Raw genomic sequence first — 18,522 nt, 5'->3', positions numbered from 1 at the left:
AAAGCACTCATCCAAATTGTTTGGTTTTCCCTGACCATGCCAAATTGCAACAGCATAGGATCCTTTTCTGTTAATTGTAACTAGTATAGGCCAAATGGAAGTCTTTTTACTATTGTACATAGGTGCACCATCAATACTTACAATTAGATCAAGCTTTTCCTTATTTCCAACTGTTGATATGTAATAATCAATTGCACTTTCAACTCCAAGATATATATAATCGCCTCCACTGACATATAAAACATTAACTTTTTGAAGAGATTTTTGTAATGTCTGCCAGCATTTTGGTATAGATGGAGTAAATTTATATAAGTGAAATAAAAGTGCATTTAAAGCATCATCTTTTATACAGTATTTTAATGACCACTCATATAAAAAATCTTTTGTTGAAGTTAGAGTATCAATACTACTGTATAAACTACTTTTAAATGCAATGTCGTCAACATCACAATAATTAGATTCAACTTTACTTGAACAAAATTTATTTTCTGGCGAAGTGATTGAAAACATCAATATATCACTGTGCACATCTTCAGAAACTTCAAAAATCTTTTGAATGTCTAAATCTAGATGAACGCAATTCCCTCTACCAACAATGTTGCACTCTTCAAGAAGATATTTTATTCTTTTTTCAGTATTTCGTTTTTCTTTTATAAATTCTCTCATATATAGGCTTCTGTCATATTTAGGCATTATTATCTTTATTTTATTACATCACAAAAGAAAAAAAAATAAAGGCATTATTATTCTTATACAGAAAAAATCAATTTAAATTGCATTTTGTACTATATGATTTAAGTTTGCAGTCAGAATTTATCAGGCAAATACTTGCAACCATTAATAATTTGCTATGATAATAGTAATGTTATTATAATAAGCATTAATAAGCCAAATTGCTGCTAAGTTGTGACTTTTTCATGTTAAATTGTTAAAATATTTATATTAAGATGTTCTATTATCCTCAAATAGTTAAAGAACTACCCTAATTTCATTAGGATAATCTTTATTCAAGAACTGAAAAAATAATTACTTAATAAAATATATGTTTTTCAATAAAGTTTATATTCATTTCATACCGTATAATACAATTAAAATTTGAACAAACGTTTTATAACCACCAAAAATAACAAAAAAATCCCAGCAGAAAATGCTCAGCAAATTACTGTTAGTAAACGGCTCAAAAAATTTGTTTTTTGTCAACAGTAAATTAACGAACGCTCAGTGTTTGTAAATAAACGTTGATTTGCTGTTGATAACATTGCTGTTGCTACAACATCCATTTATGGTTGATCGCCGTTGATCGCTTATGTCAACGCAAAATCAACGTTGATCAACATCAAATCAACGCTTCATTTTTTAGAGGGTATATATATATATATATATATATATATATATATATATATATATATATATATATATATATATATATATAATTTTATAAATATATTTTATATATACTAGTATATATAAAAAAATTATTATTTTTTAATTGCAATTGCAAAATTTTACAATTTCAAAATTATTTGAATACGAGAATTTTGGAAGACTAAAATTCTTTTATTCAAATTGATTTCTTTAAGAAAAATTCCTAAAAACAACTTTTGTATTAATAGAAAATGTTTAATCTTATATCGCTTTAAACAAAAAAAAAAAAAAAAAAGGTATAACGTTTTTTCATATATCTATTTAAGAATTCTTGTCAAAGTAGAAGCTTATAATGTGTTAACAACATATAAAGTATAAATAGAAACATTTGTATGGCTAACTTTTGCCAGTCTTTGAGTATATTAAGTAAATTTAATATTTGAGTAATTTAACTATAGTAACTTTATCCATTAAGTAAGTTAAACTATATATAACTTTAAAATTATTGGCTTCCACACAGAGATTTAAAATAATTTAAATTCAAAAGCACTTTATGTTGAATGAAAATCTCTGCGCAAGAGAGCTTATACTTCTATTCAAAAGATAAATTTAACGTGACATACTTTATTGTCTCTCATTAAAAACTTAGACAAAGTATTCTATACTTTAAAGAATGGTCAAAAAAATGCAAAATTAGAAGAAAAAAATAAATAACAAAAACAAACAAAAAAAAGCATATGACAAAAATATATAAGTATGTATATATAAAGCAACCACTAATTAACTTACTTAGTGAATAATTAGTGGTTTATATATATACGTATATATATATATATATATATATATATATATATATATATATATATATATATATATATATATATATATATATATATATATATATATATATGTATATATATATATATAGTCTTGCATGGTAGTTGAAAAGTTTCTTCCATAAACTGAAGTTTTAAAGAGAACGCTTCTAAACCAGACCAGATAAAGTTTATAAACTTGAATAAAGTTTTTTAATTTTTTATTGATAGATTGCTTGCCCAAACCAAACCCTCAGTCAATGTAGCGGCGCTTCCTTGTAGCAGCAGGCTATAAGATAGTCGATGTAGCAGCACTTCCTTATAGCAGCAGGCTATAAGATATTCGATGTAGCAACACTCCTTTGTAGCAGCAGGCTATAAGATAGTTGATGTAGCAACACTATTTGTATGTTTTAAAAGTTGTTTAAAAGAAACAAAAACAAAAACACTATTAATTAAAAAAAACTTTCTAGTTAATGTACTTTTGGAATAATACGTAAGTACTTAATGTACTTCTATATTGTTCAGAATAATCCGTAATAATATGGAAGTACTTAATGTACTTCCGTATTATTCCGGATTTTAATTGTTTTAATTTTTCGACGACATTAAAATGTAGCTTGATTGTTAAAGTTGCTAATATATATATATATATATATATATATATATATATATATATATATATATATATATATATATATATATATATATATATATATATATATATATATGTATATATACATATACATATGTATATATATATATATATTTTTGTGGTGTATATTTATGTATAATATATGTATACTTATAAATATAATAAAATTTTTAAATAATTTTAGACTGGTATATTGCAACTTTGCACCAATGCTTTATTACCCAAAATTTATTCCTTGATTGATTCTTATGTGAACGTAAAACATGTCTTGACAGAGGTTAGTTCTTGACAATATTCAAGTTTAGTTCTTAATTGATTGTTACATAAATTTATCTTGATTAATTGTTTTTGCTATTTAAAATGTTTTTGTTTCATTTTTCTTAGTTCGATATAATTTCGATATAATATATTTAGCTACAATATTAAGTTTAGTTTAATCAAAATTAGTTTTTAATAATTACAAGTTTGATGTAAAATAGTGAGGGGAAACTCGACACTAGTTTTAATTATTTTTGAAGTTTTTGAAGACTTTTGACTATTTTTGAAGACTTTTGATTTATAACCTTTTTCTTTCAACAGGAGAATCCTGTTAACTCATACTCTGAAGGGGTATATATATTATCCGACTTAGCCAATGTCCGAATTAAGCAAATATCTCTCCTAATGTCAGATTTTTTTAAAATGTCAGACTTATCGAGATTTCGAGACTTATCAAATGTTTTTCAATAAATAAATATTAAGTAGAACTGTATAATCTTATGCAAATATTTTTTTTTTGTATACATAACATATACTATAAACAAAAAAAGTATGTTAATGTTTGTTTCAGTGACTTGCACAATTCTTTTTCAAACAGCTTTGAAGCATTCAAAGCTACTCATCAAATTTCACCACTCATCAAAACATCAAAAAATTAACAAGGGAGTTGCTTTACAAACTTTTTCTGAAGGGGTATATATATTATCCGACTTAGCCAATGTCCGAATTAAGCAAATATCTCTCCTAATGTCAGATTTTTTTTAAAATGTCAGACTTATCGAGATTTCGAGACTTATCAAATGTTTTTCAATAAATAAATATTAAGTAGAACTGTATAATCTTATGCAAATATTTTTTTTTGTATACATAACATATACTATAAACAAAAAAAGTATGTTAATGTTTGTTTCAGTGACTTGCACAATTCTTTTTCAAACAGCTTTGAAGCATTCAAAGCTACTCATCAAATTTCACCACTCATCAAAACATCAAAAAATTAACAAGGGAGTTGCTTTACAAACTTTTTCAGTTGTTGGTTTTGTTACTGACTTGTCTGTCATTTCATTTTCTTCTTCTTCTTACATATCTTTGTCAACTACCTCAATAATATCTTGAACAATTTCTTCATTTGTTATTACTCCTCCCATAACCAAAATGCCATCATCAATCGTTAACATATCCTTGTAAGTAAAATTATCTGGAACAAGATCCTCATCACACTGACATACCTGATCAACTGAATTTTTTATTCCAGAGTAGTGTTCTTCATCTTTATCTGGTACTCCTACCCCTTCTTTAAATCCTGCTTTGCAGAAGCAGTTAAAAATAGTGGAATTCTGAAACTTCTCTCCAAGAATCGAAGATATTAGTAAAAATATTTAGTTTTTTTTTAATTACATTTAATGCAAATGTTTTTTTTTTTTTTTTTTTTGAGCTTTCAAAGATTGGAATCTTTTTTTGAAGTATTGAAAGTTTTTTTATTATATGCAATTGAAAATTAAAGTCCTAGTTAAGCGAAGTTTTTTGCCAAAGGGATAACAAAAAACAGTTTAAGCTAGCCAATAGTCCGACCGGACGTCGAGCAGTTTAAGCTAGCCAATAGTCCAAATTAACCGGATGATTTTATAGTAAGTTGATAATCAAAAAGATTTAAAAATCCGCCTGATTTAGTAAAAGTATGACTTATCCAGGGTCCAAGTAAATGAGATTTTACAGTGTAAGTTTGATGTCATTGATTCTACGCTTGTGTAGTTTAAACAGATTTCCATATTGCCATTTCCTCATTTAAATCTGACATTACAGAAAAGCTAAAGCAATTTTTTTACAGGATAATCAAAATAACAGTTTCATGTTTTAAGTAAATTTTTTTTATGTTAAATGCAAATTTTTTAATATTTTAGGTTAAATTTCGTCAAAATAAACTTGCTTTCACAATTATCCTAGTATTTGAGAGTTACCATGGAGATCATGTGGTTAATAATTGTAGTGTTTTTTAAGATGTCATGATCATTATTATTAGTTTATGATTGCTATTATTGATGGTTGTTTGATCATGGTTATGATATATTGGACAGCATATATAGCATATTATATATATATATATATATATATATATATATATATATATATATATATATATATATATATATATATATATATATATATATATATATATATATATATATATATATATATATATATATATATATATATATATGTACATATATATGTATATATGTATATATGTATATACGTATATACGTATATACATATATATATATATATATATATATATATATATATATATATATAAAATATATATATATATTAAATGTTATACATTTACTGCAACTACATATTACAAATACAATAATTAAATTACAAAATTTCACATGTGAAAACAATTTTGTTCACAGACCTCTTACACTGCAAAAACTAAACATAAGGGAAGAAAACTTATCTACCAAAAAGATTAACTTAGTAGGTATTTTTTTAGTTTTGGTATTTTTTTTTTCTACCTCTTTAAAAATGCCTAACTTTACAATGTTTTCATTTTTTAAATGTTCAGCCAGATTTACTGCAATCTATATCTTTAAGATAAACATCAACTTTATTCAGAATGGCACTTGTCACTTCTGCTTAACATTTGGTGAAACATCACTTATCATAGCCATAATAGCAATGTTCCCAGCATACACATTTAATGGAATTTCTGCTGATACTTTACTGTTAAATTACCAAGGTTATTTTTGGTAACAGCCTCTAGGCTCAAAAAATGAATCAAAACATTTTATAATTTGATTCGATCGATTACACTTTCTTTGTTCTTTTTTTCTTTCTGTTACTCTCTGCTGCCAACTAGTAGAAAAAAAAATTAATTTTAACTGAAACAATTATTAAAATATCTTTAAATATCTTTAAAAAGTTTACCCTTTCTACTAAAGTTAATATCCTCTGTTTTTCTGGTTTGCTGAATATTAGTAGAGCTTCTTTTTCCATTAGTTTTTATTTAGTGTCACTAACAGCATCGAACTTCATCTTTACCCAAGGTTTCCTAACCTTCTTCCAAGTATACTTACAGTTTAGTTATAACTAAATTAATCTTTTTGATAGTTTTGTGCAGTTTAGATTGCAGGTAAGCTTGATGTTGTAAGTTATTTCATGCCAGTTAGAAGTTAAATCTCTAAATACAAATTTTTTTATTGAGGTCATTTAGACTAAACTTTTTTCTCTCTATGTAAATATATTAAAGTTTCTTAAAAAATAGAAATTACTAAAATTTTTCTAATTAATAATAAATAATTTCTTTTTTCATTAGATCTCAGCTTATATTTTTTGCCCAATTCACACAAGTTTCCTATTCCCTTGTACATTTTCAATATGATTTATCATTATTACTAAACTAATAATTATATTTAAATAACCAACTTTTAATTTAATATTTACAAATCTTATTTAAGCAACACTGCACTGCTTAATATATAATATACGTTAAGGTACTTTATGTAAAGTATTTTTATATTGTAAATATTGTAAATAACATGTTGTATCTTAAACATATATTATATATTTTATAAAAAGTGTAAATTTGTAGTGGTAACAATAGTAGATATTTTTTGTTCAAAGTAGTTATTAAACATACATAAAACAAAAGTTTTTAATGTGACTTAGAATATATACATTTCTAAACATTACTATGAAATTTGAATAACAATGTTTTAATTTAATTTTTGTAAAGGTTTTAACAGCAACACCACACAGCATACTAATTTCAGTTGATTTAAAATGTAAATAATACTATTTTTAGGGAAGAAAAAAAAAAATCATATTTTTTTAATCAAAAATTCAGATATTTATGTATGTCCTAGAAAAAAAATTTATTAAAAATTTTTATTCTAAGTCATTTTTAGTCATTTTAAGGTCCTTTTTTTCCAAATATACCCGTTGAGGGCTAGGAAAGAGTGATTCAATTGTGCTCATATTTCTTTGGGAGTTAGTTTAAACATATTTGCTTCAAATCTAGATAGTTTGGTTTTTTAAATTCCAAAAATATTTTTTAAATGCCCCTAATATATATTATGTATGTGTGTGTGTCTATGTATGTATATATATATATATATATATATATATATATATATATATATATATATATATATATATATATATATATATATATATATATATATATATATATATATATATAGTTTATTGTATTATAACTTTCATTTAGGAAGATTTTTCTTACTATGAAGTGAATGATCCATTTGTGCAAAATTTAATTGCTGGACTGGATAGCAAAATTGTCTCTTTAAAGGTAAAAAATACATTTTTACTTTTTTGTTAACTATTAGGCTGACTTATTATATTTTAAAACTTATTATTAAACTATTAGATTATATTTTAAAACAGTATTTGTTTTATATTAAACATAATGAAAAGTCTTTGTTAAATGTTTTCTATTTAAATTAATGTTAGGTTGACTTGTTGACCATATTGACAAGAACATATTTTATTGATCTGTCCTGTAAATTATAGGATTGCTTAACTACAACAAATTATGGTTTAGTTGTCAGCATGTTGTGTCATGAAATATCAGCAAGATTGGAGAAGGTCATTATTAAGTGCACTTTTAATAGGGTATATATTTTTTTATTTTTAAACAGTCAGCATAAGTTTATATTAGTTAATTATTTTTGTAAAATTTTAAAAAAACTTTTTTTTGTTATTTTAAATTGTAAAATTGGTTTTATACCAGTTTAAAACCAGTTTATACCAGTAAAACCAGTTTTATAGCGCTTTTTTTGTTATTATATAAGCAAATTTTTTTCTTGTAAAAATCTAATGTAGTCTAGTGAAGTTATATACTGAAATTAGATTTGTAAATTAAAGAAAACAAAAAAAGTCTAAGAAATCAAAATTTAGCAGAAGTTTTTCAACAATAAGAAGCAAAGAATTCTCAGTTTAAAGTGCACTGCAAATAGCACATATTAAAGTAACCATCATTTTAAAATCATGTGTTATTTAAAATAATATTTTAAAAAGGCTAATGTATAAACATAACAATTTTCATAAAAGAACATAATTTTGCATGCAAATTAACAACGATTACAAAAATTTTGGACAGTTGTCAACTTTTTCTTAATGACACTTAACATTTTTAGTTCATTTTGAAAGGATGACATAAAACATTCTTTGTTTGTTTTTCCACATGCATTTACAAACTGTAACACTTCGTATTGATTGCTGTAATTGCTGCATTAAAAATGATGATCCCGATGCTGTTGCTATCAACTTGACTTTTTTTTGTTCATACCCTCATTTATAGTTGTTTGTGAATTTAGATCATTAAATAATGATTCAGATTTTTTTTTTTTTGACATCTTTTCCAAGGACAATGAAGCTGTCTTAGGTGCCTATAAAAGTTCCACCAACACTGTTTTTGGAAAAGTTCCACTTTGCAAGAATTTATTCAATGTAATTGATTCTTTATTTCACCATTTTAAAAATTATTAAAAAAATTATTAATCAAATTTATAAAATTTATTCAGTTTATATAACAAAAATTATTAAAAAATAGACAAAAGATTTCTAGTTGGTGGTACTGATACTAGTTTTTGTTGCATTGCTTTGTTTTTAAAAAATTGAAGATTGTTGTAATATATATATTGTCAATTTATAATATATATTAATAATTGGCATAAAAATGTGGTAGCTTTTTGTCACTATCAAGTGCAAAGTGTGATCAGGACATATAACTTCTGTTTGCAACTGCAAGCTTTTTTCAACTGCTAAGATAACGTTTGCACCTCTGTCATTGCGCACCATCTGAAAAATTAGGAAAAAAAAGTATTTTTATTACTTGTAATATTATTATAAAACTAAATAATATGATAACAAAAATGTTTAGAGTGTCTAAAATTTAAATGGCCGTAAACAAAATACAAACTTAAACTGAAAGATGTCGACTCATAAAAAATTTAAGCAAGTGTTACACAAAGTTGAAACCTAAATTAAATTTTCTTTTTTAGTAAAGTTGTTTGGTTACAAAATGTAATTGAGGATGTCAATCAGGGCATCTTACTGAATGGCAATTGCTTTCCCAGTGTGTCTTTCATCCCTGAATGGTTCCAATCTAACAAATGATTTAAGTTAAAATTCTTGTGAAATGTAATAGTAAGTTAATGCACTGAAAGCGTCATTGTTTCTGCTTGTCAACATATCAGTAGTGAATGCTGCACCAGTTAGTTTTGGAATATCTTTAGTAAAGTGTGCAAAGACACATTTCTTAACTTTTTCATAAAGTTCTGGCAGAAGTGTTAATTCTGCAAAGCATAGCTGTCAGATTGTAGTCAAATCTGACTTATCATTGTCCGCATAAGATTTCTTTTATACTATGAATTTTATAATTGATGGTTGAATGGAAAGCCCAACAACGCTTTTGAATCTTTTAGTTTTACTAGCAAGCTCTTTTGCATCAACTGTCTTTTTCTTTTCCTCAAACTGTTTGTTAATCTCTTTGTTTACTTTTCATGTGAATGTGGAGAGTAGATGTTGAGTGTTGAGGTGTGACAAGATATCTTCGCTAATCTTACAAGTTGATTTAAAGTTTTCTGGGGTGTTCTTAACGAAATGCTCCAGATTTAACTTACTGGAGGCATGATTTACATTTTTGAATTTAGTTTTTTGAAATGTAAAATTAATCACAAATGTGACTTTTTGAAGATGGAAAAAGAAACGACAGCGAACAATCAACTAAATGAAAATTTAATTATTGTTCCTTTTGATCACTTATTTATATTAGGTATTTAACACATAATTAAATAAATAAAAAGTACTAGAAAATATTATTTTAAAAGTTAAATTATCAAAATTTTGATTTATAATATGCACATAATATAAAAAATAGTTATGTATACAACAGGCCTGGACTCATAATATAAACATTAGTTGTGTTTGCAATATTATCAATGAAAATTTTCATAAATTAACAATAATTAATAAAACTTTAAAAAAACAAAATACAAAAAACAACATAGATGACAAACTTTTGCAACCCAAATCATTGTTAAATTATTTTTATAAAAACAATGAAAGTACTATTTCGAATATTCATTATTTATAAACCAAAAATATTATTTTTTTTGCTCATAATTAAACATATTTCAAAACATGATGAAACATAAGTTAAACAAAGTAATTTTTTATTTATTAAAACAAAAAAATATATGCTTACAAAAAATAACAATGTTTTGAAAAAAAAATCTAACATCTTAAATAAATATAAGCTTAAAAAATATACTTTACTAAAATAGTTTACACAACATGGTTTGTTTTAAAAAAAAAATTAGTGTTTAAAGCTTTTTTTTTGTTAAAACCATAAAAAAATATTCAGATCATAATTCTGCATCCTTTCTGAACCAACATATCTTTACTAAGATCAGAAAATTTCTTTTTTAATTTTCTCACTGAAGTAAGCAGAACAGAAGGAGTTATCACAGAATTCAAACTTGTGGGAACAATTTTATTTTGATATGCCATGTCAGCTTCTTTTTTTATCGGTCTAAATTCAATCTAAATGAGAATTTAAGTTATGCAATCTTTACAACTCTTAATATTTTTAAATAAACATTAAAAAAAAAAACATTAGCGACATTCATTAAAAAATTTTAAATGTCAATGTTATAAACGAAAAAGTTTGTGAAGTATATTAAGTTAAATATGTCTCAGTTTTTACATTTAAAATTTTTTGAAAGCGATTTAATAAGTGATTATTATTAGGCTTTTAATTTTTTTTTTCTAAAAAAAGTTAATATTTTTTCAATCTAACTGAAAGTTGAATGAAATTTTGCAACTGTTAACGAATTTAACTGAAATCTGAAATGTATCTATTTCAAATTTGGCACCGTAGTCAAAGCCGAAGTTCTTTTCAAAGTTTTGAACTTAGCGTTTCAGTAAACTTTGTAATTCAAATTGTAATGAATATTTGCCAGTCTTTAACTAGGCCTTGTTATGAGATTTCTTTTTTACAAAAAACAAAAAACTACAACGAAAACAAAAACGTTAAAAATTACTGATGAAATCTAAATTGGGTATTAAAAAAAGGTTATATTTCCTTTAAATTTATTTCTTAAAACAATCTTATACTTAACATAATCTTTTTTATAGTTAACCACAATTTATTTATTTTTAATAAATATCATTGACAATTTGTAGATAGATTTTATCAGTTACCAATAAGATATTCGTGAACATAATTTATGCTCATAAATAAATTATGTCAAAAGAACTTTACAGAAAATTATAATTAACAAAATGTTACACAGTAAATTAATAAAGCAGAAAAAATTTTAAATTTTTTAAAAAAAAACACTTTTTACTTTCTTTTTTTGTTAAAAAATTTTATTTTATTTGTTTTCACACATTTTTAATGATGATAGAGAAACTTATGTTTTACATAATGAATTAGCAGATTCTTTATGTGACATAAGTTTTTTTTACAAAAGTGCTTTATTAATTATTGCAAAACTTTTTTATATTCTTTTAAAACTAAATTTTATATTCTATGTTTTAACTAACTATTTTACATACCTTCAAAACTAAATATGATTTTTAATTTTTAAAGTTATATTTGATTTAAAATCTTTTAATTTAAAAAATATATGAAATAATCAGTTTCTTTAAATTCACAGTTGTGGTTAAATGTTTGTTTTTTTTAAACTTGATATTTTCTAAATCAACATCATATAAACTATTAAAAGATAATTTAAATAAAATATCAAAAATAAAAAAGTTTCCTCTTAATTTAAAATTTTTGAACGCGCATGCGAATCGCCATTTTTTGCATAAAATGTGAGCTGCATAACTTTCTAAACCTACAATTGGTTAGTTAAATCTTTTTTTTCTTACCTTGAAAGAAAACCTTATCTTGGTTAATAGCATTTGGTTTCAGTTTTAATAAACTCTGTCGACTGTTGTGACCCCTCTAAAGTCTTTGAATCTGTAATTAACTTACAATCTTGAGTCCAATTTTCCATGATGGCCAACACTATCCTTTGTTTCTAATAACTTCTGGGGTACCACCCTTGGCTCTGTGTTTTATGTGGCTTTATTTTCTAATGACATAAATACAACAATTTTAAAAAACAGTTATTTGATTGATGATTTGATCTTATGTACATAGAAAAAGTACATTGTTTGATAAATAAAACTAAATAAAACTGAACAAATTTCATTTGGAGCTAATAGAGCAGAACCTTGCAAGCCTCTCTTGCATACATGCCTCTCTCCTGCGTATACTTCGAGGATTAAAGATTCATAAACTCAAAAGCAGCAGTGTGCTTATTGTAATTATTATTATTGTAAATTAAAACTTATTTTAATTATTATTAAATTATTATTTATATTTATATAATTATTATTATTTATGTTTATATAATTATTATTAAAGTCAAAAAGAAATATGAAAAAGAAAAAAACTTTCTGTAAAAGTTTTCGTTTCGTTTTTTCATTTTCTTAAATTAAAATAAAATACCGAGTTAAAGATCAAAAGTTCATTCAAAAATTAAATTTGCACAATTGTTATTAAGACTGAAATTTTTTCATAGTTTTAGAAATAAAGTAATGAAAGTTTAGATATCATAGAGATATACAGTATGGACGAGTAGATCTTCAAAGTGATCTTTTTTCTGTGATAACTTGCATTGGTTAGACTCTTGCTTAGTCCTCTACTTTATGTCTTTTTAGATTAACCGCTCATGGAAACTATATTTACAATCGATTGCACATTTTTAAAGAGCTTATTTTATTTTTAGTAGTTATTTTATTTAGCAACTACTTAAAGTAATACAAAAATGCAACTCAAACATGTTTAACTTCTTGTTAAACTTGTTAAACCTCTTGTTGTTTTAACTTAATTCAGTGAATTTAACTTTGAAAGTAAAACTTTTCTTGAAAAACTGTTGATTAAATTTTTTTATTTTTTTCATCTACTTTTTTAATTTTCATTACCTATGTAATCATGGTGCAATCTTGAAGTTGAAAAATTTTTGCTTTAATGGACTACAATAGTTGTAAAAATTTTATTTTATGTTTAGAACTTTGCACAGATAAAGTATACAAACAAAATATGCATACATGTACAATAATTTGCATAGCGTTGTGAGATTTTAGTGACACTCTATAACCTTGACCCGAGTGACACATATTTTTTCAATTGTTAATTTCAAGACAATAAGCATATTTATATTATATTTACTATATTTATATATTTATATTCATGTATATTATAATGTTTGGTTTCATATATTGACAAAAAGTTTAAGTTGTTTAGATTAATGTTTTAATTAAATAAAATGTGTAAAACCTGTAATAATAAAGATTGAATATTATATATATTATATATTATTCAATCTTTAGTACAAGTTTTACATACAAATCTATGTATCTATGTGTATTGTATAAATGCATGCACACACATACATACATACATACATACATACATACATACATACATACATACATACATACATACATACATACATACATACATACATACATACATGCATGCATGCATGCATGCATGCATGCATGCATGCATGCATACATACATACATTTTTTTTTAAGGTTTTCAGTTCCAACAAAGCTGCAAGTAACCACTAATACCTTACATTGCAACCATAGCAGATGCTGATTTTGCAATGGATTTGGTATATGGTTTCCAAGAAAGATCGGAAGTAAGAGTTAGTCCTAAAAGACAAAGGGTAGATGACTCATCGAGTACATTACCATTCATAAATATAGGAAGATCTATATTATTGCAATAACGATTAACTGAAAAAAATTGAGTTTTATCTGAGTTGAAGTTGACCAGCTACTGAGATCTGACTTCTGCCCCATGCTGTAGCAGAAGTCAGATCTTTTTCAAGCTCAAATGTCCTCTCCAAACAATCAGAGAGTGTTGGCTTCTTATTAAAACAAGAATAAATGGTAGTATCATCAGTAAACAATGCCACATTAGATGTAAGAATTTCTGGGAGATCATTAATGTAAATTTAAAAAATCAAGGATAGAACCTTGAGAAACCCCTGTAGTTACAGGAAATGAAGAAGAGTGCTGTCCATCGACAACTTTTATACTACGATTGGTAAGGAAGGATTTAATAACCTTAAAGATGTTACCTGTTAAACTAGGAGAAGACCAGCATTCCAAACTTTATCAAAGGCTTTTGAAATGTTGACAACAATAGCCTTAACCTCTCCGCTGTATCTAATGCGCAATAAAATCTATCGGTTATTACCGTTAACAAATCAGTGTAGAACAAGAAGATTGAAATCCATATTGATGGTCAGAAAGTAAATTATTAGATTTAAGACTAGTTGCCAGACTAGTTGACCTTTATGTTGGTTACCAGAGTTAAGACTACTTTAATTCTCTGTAGCTTGTAAATTATCAATTACATTTCAAAGTTTTGAAATATTTTTATTTTTTGAACTTCTGAAAGTTTTCTTTGTAATTTTAGAAGCACTCATTACAAAAAACAACCTTTTGATGACAATTTGTATGAATCACTTTCTATGCAATCTCTTAGATAAATCTTTTTTCGGTATTATTTATCTTTCTTTCAAAATTGCACATATTTTTTCACTTATGTTTTTTCTTCTTTACATTTTTTTAGGATTTCTTTAGTGTTTTAGCTTTCTGAATATTCTTAATAACCATCCATAAGTCTTATGGCAAAAAAAATTTTAGCATCAGGTCTCAAATGTTGTTCAAACAACAAACAAAAAACTTACTTGCTGAAGAGGGACTAAACTTATTTTGCTTCGTCTTTTATCTGACTTCGAAGAATATCAATTTAAAAATGAATAGCTATGAATTGTTATACATACTGTGCTTGCCTTCTAAAATCTACACAAAAAATTATATTAAATTTATAAAAATAGAATGTTTAAAATATAATACAGTCCAAACATTCTGTTCTTAAGGATAACATAAACAGTATTTATAATAAGAATACAATAATTCTACTATTAATATAATATAATAATATAAATATATATAGTTTATTTATGAACTATACTCCTACCCATGAAAATTTCTTCAGATCCCTTTAGCAGATTCATCTGTACATCCAAAAGCTTTATATAAGTAGACAGATTTAACATTAATTTCAAGTCTTTAAGCATATAATACACAATCATATAACTATATTATACATAAATATATATATATATATATATATATATATATATATATATATATATATATATATATATATATATATATATATATATGTGTATATACACTGAGGCATATTTGTTTAGACGCATCAATTTTTTTCTCTTTATCTTAATTTTTTTCTATGTATTGTCAACTGGTATGCATGCAAGTTATTATCAAAATAATTGTTGTGTTGTGGGCTGATAAAAATCACACAAAAATTTTTTCTATGTGTCTTTATTAACATTAGAGTATGTTTGACATACAAAAGCACATTTTTTAATTGGAATATATCTATAGACGCAATCAGGTTAATAACGGTAATTATTGATTTTTAATCATTTTTACACAAATAAATTGATAAATTTTAGTGTAATTTGATCTTTTGCTCTGCCAGTATCATTTTTATTGCATTTTACGAAATGCCTAAAGGAAAGTATTTGACAGGTGCTGAAAAAATACAAATTAATTTATATCGTCGCTCAGAAATCTCACCAGCACTTTCTATACGAGAAATTGCAAGAAAAATTGGAAGATCTGACCATGTTGTACGAAACTACATTGCAAAAGGTGACAATTACGGTGTAAAAAAAGCAACAAACGGCAACAAAGTATTAACAAATCGGCAAATTAATCGAATTTGCTTCGAAGCAACCAAAAATAAATTGAATGCAACACAAATAAAGGATAAATTATTATTGCCTGTCACCAATAAATAAGTTGCACATATTCTACGTACAACACCAAACGTAAAGTGGAAGAAACCACACCAAAAACCAATGTTAAAAAAACACCATAAAATTGCTAGATTACAGTTTGCTAAAAACCATATGCATTGGACTCATGAGTAGCAAAACTTAATATTTTCAGATGAAAAAAAGTTCAATTTAGATGGTCTGGACTCTTACAGTTGTTATTGGCATGATCTAAGAGGAATAAATGACCCACAAACAAAACGAAATTATGGAGGAGGAAGTTTAATGGTTTGGGGTGGATTTTCTTATTCAGGAAAATTGACTGTGTTGTGGTTTACCTAAAATGAACTCGATAAAGTATACAGAAATGTTGGATGATGTTCTCATAACTTATATGGATGAAAACATGGACGATAATGCCATATTTCAGCAAGATAATGCTGCAATTCACACATCTAGGCATTCTATGAAATGGTTTAAAGACCACAACATCCCGGTTCTCGAATGGCCAGCTTGTAGCCCGGACTTAAATCCAATCGAGAACGTGTGGGGAATGCTATCAAGAAAAGTTTATGACGCTAAAGCAGCCGGACACCAATTTAAAACTGTTACTGAGTTAAAGTGTAAAATCCTTGAAGCATGATCCGAGTTGGGTCAAACTACACTTCAACGACTAGTGCAGTCAATGAAATGCAGAATTTCTGAGGTGATCCAGTGTAATGGAGGACATACGCATTACTAATTTCCATCTTTTAATGTCAAAAATATGACTGCGTCTATAGATATATTCCAATTAAAAAATGTGCTTTTGTATATCAAACATACTCTCATGTTAGAAAAGACACATAGAAAAATTTTTTTTGTGATTTTTATTAGCCCACAACACAACAATTATTTTGATAATAACTTGCATGCATATCAGTTGACAATTCATAAAAAAAAATTAAGACAAAGTGAAAAAAATTGATGCGTCCAAACGAATATGCCTCAGTGTATATATATATATATATATATATATATATATATATATATATATATATATATATATATATATATATATATATATATATTATATATATATATATATATATATATATATATATATATATATATATATATATATATATATATATATATATATATATATATATATATATAGATGTATATTTTTTTATGCAAAGTTAGTCTTTTAAAAACTCTACATAAATCTTGCAATTAAGCAATTAATTATATTAAGCCATATATGATTTATTTACTGAGTCAGTTCATGGCATATTGTTTTAACAAAACTATTACTTGTATTGCAGAGTTTTTGAAAAGATTTTTTAATTTTTTTGAATTTGAAAAATCTTTTTTGTAGAATCTAGGATAAGTTTATTTTGTTCAACTAAATTTAACTTATATTTTACAACTATTTATGAATTTTAAATGCTTCTTAAATAACTTTACAATTTATGAAATGCAAAATAAAACTTGAAATTGAAATATAAAATATAAATAGGTGAATAATATAAACGATGTTTTTAACTAAATTTGTTTTTTCTACGTCACTCTATGTCATCAGGGTGAAATTTGTTTGGCTTCAATTTTTTCTGCCTGTGTCGTATCCAGTAATTTATATATCTATGGGTGCAGTCTCCTCAGAGTCAGTATTTTGAAGAGGATTTGCAACAATAACTAGTTTACCTGTCAATTAAACATTATTGTTACTTATGTTTCATCCTGAAAACTTATGCCTGTTCCATACTGTAGTAAATAGGGCTTCACTAGAAATATTTAAAAACCAATCAAGTTTGTAAGCGCCGTTTTTTTTATAAAAAAAATATATGAAAATGAAAGTGGTGAATGTAAAACAAAATAATTTAATATGTTATAAAGAGTAAAAAGTTAACTAAACAAACAATAAACAATAAAAAAAAAATTTTCAATTGCTGAAGTAGTATACTTTAGTATAAATAAATATTTTGGATAGATAAACCCAAGGCAATTAGCTCTGAGAAATTTATCTGATCAGAAAATGATCAGAATGCTATAAATTTTTACATACTTTGATGTTATCATAAAATTTGAATTATGCTAACAAATCAAAATTGTTACTAGATTATGCTAACCAATCAAATTTGTAACCAGATTATCAACATGCATATTAATTATCAACATGTAAAACTAAGCTATTTATAAAAATTAAAAAAACATAAGATAGTAAATTGTACAAATTTATGTAGTAGTGTATGCTGTATTACTTAACAAGTAATTACACTTAGTAATTTACACTTTCATCATTATATATTTATATAAGTATATTTACATTTAATAAAATAAGTAATTAAATAATTGTTATTAATTTTGATAATATTTCTTATTTAAATTTCAGCTAGGGGGTTTGCAGTTAGATAAAGATCTTCGTTCTCTAATTCAGTACTTAACAAATGCTAGCGAATGGACAATTCGTGACAAGTTTGCACGAATTACACAAATCTCAACAATCCTTAATCTCGATAAGGTAAATAATAT

At 25.0% G+C, this 18,522-nt stretch overlaps 1 protein-coding gene across 3 annotated transcripts in view; it reads left to right on the top strand.

Annotated features, from left to right (window-relative positions):
- The window catches only part of LOC100202673 (conserved oligomeric Golgi complex subunit 4), an 82,148-nt gene that overhangs the window by 60,886 nt on the left and 2,740 nt on the right, over positions 1-18,522 (top strand). For all 3 annotated transcript variants that reach the window (XM_065819882.1, XM_065819884.1, XM_065819883.1), the window contains exons 25-28: positions 3,020-3,112; positions 7,325-7,408; positions 7,630-7,731; positions 18,383-18,511. In XM_065819882.1, the coding sequence (XP_065675954.1) occupies positions 3,020-3,112; positions 7,325-7,408; positions 7,630-7,731; positions 18,383-18,511 (408 nt within the window). The remainder of the gene's footprint in view (positions 1-3,019; positions 3,113-7,324; positions 7,409-7,629; positions 7,732-18,382; positions 18,512-18,522) is intronic.

Source organism: Hydra vulgaris, chromosome 15 (assembly GCF_038396675.1).
Source record: "Hydra vulgaris chromosome 15, alternate assembly HydraT2T_AEP".
NCBI lineage: Eukaryota > Metazoa > Cnidaria > Hydrozoa > Anthoathecata > Hydridae > Hydra > Hydra vulgaris.
The sequence above is the reverse complement of the archived record's forward strand: the minus strand, read 5'-3'. Positions and strand labels throughout refer to the sequence as shown.